The 9,727-nt window shown below is 28.3% G+C and overlaps 1 protein-coding gene across 1 annotated transcript in view; it reads right to left on the bottom strand.

The window, feature by feature from the left end:
* Positions 1-9,727, bottom strand: part of LOC111625240 (probable D-lactate dehydrogenase, mitochondrial) — a 49,193-nt gene that overhangs the window by 6,769 nt on the left and 32,697 nt on the right. The window contains exons 5-7 of the mRNA XM_023368335.1: positions 8,854-8,981; positions 8,698-8,788; positions 8,425-8,536 (exon numbers count right to left, since the gene is read on the bottom strand). Coding sequence (XP_023224103.1) covers positions 8,425-8,536; positions 8,698-8,788; positions 8,854-8,981 — 331 coding nt within the window. The remainder of the gene's footprint in view (positions 1-8,424; positions 8,537-8,697; positions 8,789-8,853; positions 8,982-9,727) is intronic.

Raw genomic sequence — 9,727 nt, 5'->3', positions numbered from 1 at the left:
TATTACCATTTTGGCAGAAATATAATGGCAGAAATATTTTTCACTTGATATTTTTAGAAATAATTTTTTCTGTACAATTCTCTTCTCTGTAGCCATCTCCATAGCCATTTATAAAATTTTTCAGTTTTGAAAAAATTCTAGTAAATAATTTTTTGAAGTATCTGAACAGTTAAACTTAAACCATGAATAATCTATTATATTAATATTAGGCATTGTTGCTAATAACAATAATGCATAAAACTAAGAAAAGTCTTCCCTAGTTAGTTAAAAAAATTATTAAACACATATAATGTGTTTAATAATTTTTTAAAAAAATATTACATATATATTACATACATATACATATATGTAATCAAACATACATATATATATATATATGTATGTATGTGGATGTCTAAAGATGGCTGGGCTGGGTGTTAAGAAGGGTATACGGAACACAGTTTAAGAAAGAATACGAGGAACTTCTTATGGTATATAATGACGTATATTTTAATACGATACACAAAAGGAACATTACAAACAAAAAGCACTAAACAAATTATCTTAATACTAATTGTTGAACAAATATTATCGTCTTTGAGCTGACATGTCGTTCATGTTATGTCGTGATTCTAATGGTTCGTCTTTTTTCCCGCCTGCCCCAAATTCCTGCACACGACATCGGACTTGCCCAAATCACGACAACGTGGGGGACGGGCACCACATATATATATACAAAAATATTATATATATATAAGTATATTGTTTTTATTTTACATATTACATATATATACATACATACATATGTAATATGTAAAATAAAAGCAATATACTTATAAATTTTATATATATTCTTATATTCTATGTAAATCTGAATGTAATAAGATAAAAAAATTTGCTCTTGAAAAAAGATGGAAGAACAATGAAAATATCTAAATGGCAATAGTGAAAGGAAAACTAATTTATCACTAAATAAAAAAATGCACTGGAATGTCAATACAAAGTTCATATGAAGATATAAAATATTGCTATAAAATGTAAGTGACTATATGAGCAATACATTCAATATTCATTAAACTGTTTTTCCAGAGTTTATATTTATTTATATTTGTTATTATTCCTAATGTTTTTCTAGTTCCTACAACACATCATTAGGAACATTAACAGTAAATTTCAAAAAATTATACAATTATCAAAAAATATCAGTTTAAAAGATTTATAGCTGGAAGGGAGACATTGCTTTAACAAATTTGGAAAGTAATACAGAACAATTTGTGTTAAATGTATACCTTATTTTTTTTGACTGTTTTCCAATATAATGTTTTTTGAGAGTGTTTTTTTTGACAGTTGTAATTTTTATATGTCCCTGACAATGTATTATAGAAACCAGAAAGCACTAAGAATAAAGAGAAGTATAAACTCCAGAAAAAAGTTTGTATTGAATTAGATATTCATTAATCAATTTAACAAAATTAGAAAAAGTTTTTCATAACATGAAAGGAAAACAACAGGAAATGAACAGGCTAAATAACATGCTATTAATATAAAAATCATAAAATAGTGTAAGGAACATTTGTGAAGTTCATTTGTGAATGTCTTAATGGTGAAGTGTCAAATGAATGTTTGATAAAACATCAATGTAAACTAAAGTTCCTATTTAAATAAAAGATTGTTGTAAAGGTAAGTATTAAAAAAATTTATTGAATAATAAATTAATAATAATAATATAATATAATTATATTATTATTATTATTATTATTACGTNTAGACATACATTATTATTAAAATAGTTCAAAAAAACTTTTTAACTATTATTATTTAAATTTCTGGCTCCATTGAATATAATATAATATAATTATATTATATTCAATGGAGCCAGAAATTTAAATTAAAATAGTTAAAAAGTTTTTTTGAACTATTTTAATAATAATGTATGTCTAATACAGTGTTTCTCAATGGGGGCGATATCGCCCCCATGTGGGCGTTTTTCCATGTTGAGGGGGCATTAGCAACAATTTATATTTTGGGAGGTGAAAAACAATATTCTGGGCAATATAGTAAAACATTATATTAAGAATAATTAATTATTTTATTCGTTATATCGTACAATAATTAATTAAACAAATAACATTAGTCACTAGTCTATTCAATGCAGTACGAATTTGGCGTTAGCCTTGGCCCTGGACATCGGAATTTTGAAGTGAAGCGGGTGATACTACGTAGCGGTTTTATTAAAGGGGGGTGATACTACGTTGAAGGGGGCGATGATTCGTTAGAGGTTGAGAAACACTGGTCTAATACATGCAGAAAATAATTCACAGGACATTGGTAAATTGAAGATCAGTTTTAATGTAAAAAACAAAAATCAAATGATTGCATAAGCTATACATCATGGTGCATAAAAAATTTTTTTTAAATTATTACTACATTTATATACAGTATTATCTAATTTGTATTTTAGCCAATAGAAGAGGGTGGAAACCCAAAATCACTATTGGCAAAAAATGTATAAAATAAACAGTACTGAATAAAGTGGATGTGTCAAGAGTCTGAATTTGTAAATCATCACTTCATTGTGAAATAGAACAAACATTTAAAATTAGAAAAACCTAATAGCTTTTTTGAAAGATTGTCAGAATCTGTTAATTAAATTTTATATTTGATAAACTGACTCTGTTAAAGTAGTATATATAAAAAAAATCCTAAAAGAAAAAGCTTTTATTTAACAAACCATTTTCTTACATAAAAGGATAAGTTTTAGAGGATTTTAGGAGAAAGTATAATCAAGCAAAAGTGAAAACTTGCAAAAAGTAATGCAAAGTGAACTACAGATAAAACAATACTACAATACCTTAGCATAAGTTCTCTTCGAATAAACAAGATTTCTGAGTACTTTGGCATCATCTAAATTAAGAGTTAATTTAGAATCAAAGAAAAATGTTAAAATTATTAACGGTGTAATTCAAAAATTCTTCTAGCATATAGATGTGACAAATGCTAGAACAAAACAATTTTATTAAATATGCATTCTGTGAAATTTCAGTTATTATAACAAAAAATTCTATTCTATGTACAGTACTTGGATCTGTTTTGTTCTAACACTACAAAATGCAAGGTTTTCCAAAATGAATGTTACCATTTTAAATTAATATAATTATATTAATTATACCCCCTGTAACAAGGCTTAGTTTTAATGCAAATAAAAATATTTGATTGATTGATTGATTGATAATTATATTAATTATTACCTGAGAAGTATGCAATGTACTATACACCAAGCAATAGAGTAATTGTCTGAATTTCTTCTCCCATATGCATTTAAACTTTTTTATCTACCACCTCTAGGAACACCATAAACAAAAATGGTGACTCCACAATAGAAGATATTTTGTGTTCTGCATTTCACATAGTCGGAAAGTTGAACAATGATAATTGCATCATTGTTCAACACAAGTAATCTGCAGGAGCTGTAAAATCATGGCTGTTGTGAGAAGAGTGACTGTGCCTTACGTCTTTTCTTGCCCCCCTTCGCCATGTGGTGGGTCCGACTTGGTGGAGAGGAGTTATGTAATTCTGGGGTGTGTAACCATGGGTGGAAGTTTTATGGTAGGGTGTCTCGGGGGAGAACGGCAGAACGGAAGTGGAGAGAGAACGGGGAAGTAGGAAAGTAAGAGTGGTGGTGAAAGTGCATGAAAAAAGAAAAAAAGACTGTGCAAGCAAGTCCGTGTGAGATTTCAGAATTTGGAACTGTTTTCTACCCAGAGTGAAGGAGAGGAAAAGATATGACAAAACCCCATTTCTGTCGGTATGTTTCTATGTCTTCATGTTATGTGTGCTTGAGCAGTTTATTGTCGGGAGATTTTTGTTAACGATACGCGATATACTAGATTTGCCAGACTCAGTATTTTCCTTGTCTCATCTTTGTTTTAGGAGTACTGTATGCTCCCAAGTATATTAAAGGAATATTTTGTAGAATTTGATAGTTGTCTTTGTCTAGTCCCTATTGAGTCCAATGGATTCCCCTGATAAGCGTCTGCTCCACCAAGCACGCTTGTTATAAATTCTCCCCTTGTAGAAGCACTTACGTTATATTGTGTTGATTCATTCTCACAATATTTCTACCTTCACATGACAATGGGTATACTGTAGTAAGAGTACAAAGAATTTGAGTATCGATTGGATGTATGCTGTGTAATTTTTTAACTATATGTTTTAAAACATATAGTTAAAAAATTATAATGGGCAAATATGAAACTTAGACAATTTTTTAATGTTTTAATGTACATTAAATGTTCTTAGATAACAAACATAATTTAAAATAGTAGCATTCTTTTCGGAAGACACTGTATTTTATTTACAGTAAAATTGTTTTAAAAATTAAGAAAAAGTAATTTAATTCTTTACAAGATAAATTACGGTAGATTCTCATCAAAACTGTTATTTATGATAAAAATCTATTTATCTATTTTACCCCTACAGTTTTAAATTAAATCTCTAATGCAATTTATTAAAAGATTTATTATTAAATTATAAGAATATATAGTAAATTTCCCATTTTCTAAAAAACTATCCTTTCAAATTCATTTGTCTGATATTACCATAGCATAGTATCAGAATAAATATTTATTTTCAGGAATTATCTGATTTGATAAAATATTCTTTTCAGTTTATAAAACTGAAAAAAAAAACTTAACAATAAACTGTTAATTTTCTAATGATTAAAGCATTAAAGATATTTCTTACCAACTTGTTCTGCACAAGTTTCAACAGCTGCTTCATTTCCATGAAATTCTAAAAATAGTGTTGGAGCTACTTTATGATCAAGATGATTATATTTATTTGATGCTTCAATTGCAAGTTCATCTAATAATTCTGAAATGATTTTTATGATATGATTATTNAAACTAAAATTTTTATTATTATTTTAATCTAGAATGTATCATTTCATAAATATTTTCTGTAAAATTTTAAATTTATTTAATGTTGAACTCATCAAACTGAATAAATAAATGTTAGTTTTGATGATAATTTATAAAAAATAGAATAAATGTTAGAGTAACATGAGAGGCATTTTTTCTTATTCAATATAGTAGAAAGGGAATATTTTTTTTTATTCCCTTTCTACTATATTGCAAACTGGTGTTCAAAAATTTTGCAAACTTAATTATTGTAGACAAGAAATAATTACTGTATTTACTCGTGTATAAGATGAGGTTTTTATTCATTTTTCACTGCTTCAAAAACTTAGATCATCTTATACAGGTGAGCAAAGGATTCTGCATTTTTGCAATAATTTTTCTGAACCACATATAGTTCATGCTGCCATTATAGCAGGGTGCTATCGAAGTCAAGGTGCATGTTGCTTTCAAACAGATAGTCCAAAAATAGCTAGTCACTTAACAATGATTATAAATGTAGTTATTTCATATTTGTTAAATTGGTATTTTTAATGAATCTGAATGAACATTCTGAATCAATAAAAATAAACTTTTTCCTGTCATGTGCATTTTAATCTTTTGGTTTTGCTATGTGGATACTGATACCCACATAGCAAAATGCATGGAAAAGCATTCCTCGAGAGCTGATAGCAAAGTCATTCAGGAAATACTGCATTTCAAATTTACTCAACAAATCAGAGGATGACGCTTTCTGGAATGATAGTGAAAGAGAGGAGTTGTAACAAAACTTCAGAGGGTGAGTCTGAGAGTAAACAAAAGGTGATAGCATCAAGAAAATATGGTGATTTGTCTTAATACATGCATTTGATATTATTTTATTTGTGATTAAACAAAATAAAATTAGGATTGTATTATTAAATCTAATTTTCTTTATTTTGATCTTTAAGTCACATCTTGTCCTATATATGAGATCATCTTATACGTGAATAAATATGGTATAAGCAATTTTTCATGTTCTGAACAGGAAGTCAATTTGTATTAGTTTAAGAGATACACTGGATCAAAGTTAACCAAAAGTAGGTTGCTTTAATGGCTGTAGTGTTCTGCTGGAAAGCCACCTTTAGATTGCAAAGCTTACTTGTTAGTAGTGATGTGCGGATATCCGTATCCATATCCGTATCCACGGATATCTGAGGAAAAAAAGAGATCCATATCTGTATCCGTTACTTTTTAGCGGATCTTTAACGGATCTTTTATCTTAATGAATTTCATTACTTGTATGAAATTTTAAAGATAGGTAGCAATAGCATATTCGTTGTTTACTATCGTAAAATATTTCCATATTACACTACTAAACTTTTTTGTCGACATTGTTTTTATTTTAATTTAACTCAACACTCTCCAAAAACACAAACGTAATCTACGCTATCTCGTGTCACACTAGCCACAAACCAGTGTTTCCCAACGTGGGGCTCACACCCCACGGGACATTTGGATTGCTAAGGAGGGCAATTCGAAAATGAGCTTGTCCAGAGTTTAAGTTAACTGTATAGCTGCTGTATATGTTAGGGAGACATAAGAATTTTAGAAAGGCTTAGGTGGGGCATAGCACAAAAAAGGTTGGAAAACACTGCACTAAATTATTGTGGCGGTACACTATATTTTTGTAAATATTAATTTTAGTTTAGTTTTGTTTCTTCTTTCTACCTTTTGTTCTATTCTATTTTCTTCTAGAACTTTCTTATCTATTCCCTGTCCCTTGGGTGGGATGAGCAGTTCCTAGAAATTTGAGGAGCAAAAGTGTAAGCAGGAGCCGGAGAAAAAAAAGAAGTGATGTAGCAGGTCATTCATAAACCGGACGGCAGAGTGTACGGACAAGGTGAGAATATTGGGAGTTGTATTTTCAATGACCGGATAGTTCAGAAATAAGTTCAGAAAAAAGATCATGTTTTAAGGTCGTATTGATAACTGTGGAAAAAAAAAATCCTAATTATTGTAGAAGAGAAGTGGCCAGTTATAGGAGAAGGACGTGTGTTATCCCACCCAATTGTACGCATAAAGAAACAAGCCGAAAAAAGGGACAAAACCCCAGATATCTTTGTTTCTATCTTATCTACCATTTTTTCTGTCTTCTTAATTCTATCCCTTTTTCTGTTATTAGTGTTAAGTTAGTGTTTAAGGTTAGTTTTAAAGTTCCAAGCTATATTGTCGCAATCGGGATCTGTATTGTACACGTGCTTTGGATACAGCGAACTATTATTATCACTGTAATTTCGCATGCTACTGTTTGCACCATGAAGTTGGAATCCCCTGAAATAGAATCTGTATAAAGATGCGAAATAGCTTAATTGGAAAATTATATCAACTTTTGTTATTTTATCCTGTCTGCCTTTGTGCTGAATTCTAATTTAGCACACTTTCACACTATAAACAAAAACATGCTTAGTGCAAGTCAAAACACGTTGCGTTATTAACGCAAAGCATCAACTATCGGTCCAAGGTCACACACACCAGCGCCGACTGAGTACGAAATTAGAGATCCGTATCCGTATCCGCGGATATACATTTTTAACGATCCGGCACATCACTACTTGTTAGTAATGTTTGTACAATTATAAAACTAAAGAAATGTAGTAGAATGAATAAAATAAATTACAGACTCACAGAAAAGACTGTTTCATAAAATTGAAATAAACAAAAAATTGGAGTATAAAAATTTTATTTTTGTCTTTATTAAATAAAACCACAAAGGGAAAATATAGTTACACAGTACCATGCTGGTAGATCATGTGGAGAAGAAATTGCTTCATATTAAATTGGAATGGATACTGAAAAAATGCCATAAAATTTATAGAAATATAAGTACATTGGTTCCTGAAGCAACCTGAGAATAGCACAAAATTATTCAGAATGGCCCTGGGTGCAGAAGTAACAAATTTAAGCTGAGAAATGCTAGTCTATACTAAATAATATATATTTTTGTGAAAATAAAAATTTAACTTATATGCTGATATGTCTTTCTCCAATTGTGACCATTGATTCAATATGGTGTTAGATACAGTATAGAGAATAGCTAGTACAGTAGCTATTCTCTATACTGTATCTAACACTATTCTCATGAATATTTTACATTAATTACTATATATTTATAATTACTATATAATTATTGTTTTAAATTATGTAAAACATTCATGCAATGAATCAAAGCTACTTTTTTTTAATCCTATCTATTGGATGGCATGTTAACTGCAGCCTAAGATGAGTGGTGACTACTGTAATTTATACCAATATTGAGATATAACATCTTAATTAGTAGATATTCTATTTCTGTTATCCAAAAACTTTGTAACTTTCAGATTTTCTTATTAGGTAGTATTATAAATGAAAGACATTTATGAATAGTGGAAAATATAAATGTATAAAAAATATAATGGATAAGTTTTTAATATATGAGCCATAATGCATTTTCATAACACTAAGTAAATTTATATTTTGTTATTACATTGTATCACAGTATAATAACATTTATTTTCATTTTAAAACTTACTCAGCCATAGCTACTGATAATTTTTTAGCTTTTTCAAGTTCTTCTTCAGATTCAGGATTAAAAAGTAATATTGAATGAAAATTTCCATCACCAACATGGCCTAAAATTGGTCCTAAAAATGCATTCAAAATAGATATCATTATTAAAAAAATTGTAATTATTATTATCTGAAGTAGGAAAAAGTGATAGCAGATTATACATTAGTAATTATGCATTGTTATTAATTAAAATTATTAAGTCTTCATATCTGTTATTGTGCAATAATTTTCTCACCTATAACACCTGAATTCTTTATATCTTGTTTAGTTTCTACAATTAATTCTGTTAGATGTGAGATTGGAACACAACAATCTGTTACAACACTCTAAGCATAAATAAACTGTTATTTTTTCACTTTGTAAAATTATAAATAAAGGAAAAAGAGCTTACCTTACTACCAGGTTTCAGTGCTAAAGTAGCATAAAATAATTGATGCCTGGCTTTCCACAGTTTGTTTCTTGTTTCCATGTCTTTAGCCCAAATAAATTCTGATCCACCATGAGTTTTTGCTATTTCCCCTAAATTATAGATTACTTATTAAAATCTATTATTAAAATCTATATAAAATCTTCGATCTTAAAATCTTATTAAAATCTATATAAAATCTATAAAATCTTCGATTTTACAAATACGTGTGCCGGACTGTGAATGGCTCACGTATTTGTAAAATTGAAGTGACCCGTACAACATGGAATTCATATAAAATGGAATTATCAACAGTGTTATAGGGGATCGACTGTATTATAAAATCTATCTCTATTAAAATCTAATTATAAATTAGATAATGTTAATTGTACTTTAGTGATTAAGATATTACAGTATTTACAAATAAAACATGAGGAAAAGCTTAAATGTATTTAATAATTTAAAAATAAAAGAAATATATTGTTTTTATGATAGTTCAAATTTAAAAGAAAACTACTTTTCACTATTGATTAAAAGTTTGATTGATTAAAAGTGCACAAAAATTTTACAAAACTGAAGAATACATTTATTTTTTTTTCAAACTTCATTATAAAAATATTGAACAAAATTACTGAAACTTTATCATTATTATTTTTTTTAGTCATGATAAGCAAAATCAGATATTTTATCTAAATATAATTTATGAGTGGCAGTGTTTTCAATAACTAGCATAGAAAGGACTTTCAATTTTTGTTGTTTTATATTATATCATTTAAACTTTTAATTAAATTTCAACTTACTCAATGATCTTTTTAATACAGCTCTCCAAAAAAAGAAATATTAATATTATATATATATA

Source organism: Centruroides sculpturatus, unplaced genomic scaffold (genome assembly GCF_000671375.1).
Source record: "Centruroides sculpturatus isolate CEXI.00-Female unplaced genomic scaffold, Cexi_2.0 scaffold317, whole genome shotgun sequence".
Taxonomy (NCBI): domain Eukaryota; kingdom Metazoa; phylum Arthropoda; class Arachnida; order Scorpiones; family Buthidae; genus Centruroides; species Centruroides sculpturatus.
Note: the sequence above shows the minus strand (reverse complement) of the source record. Positions and strands in the feature narration are given on the sequence as shown.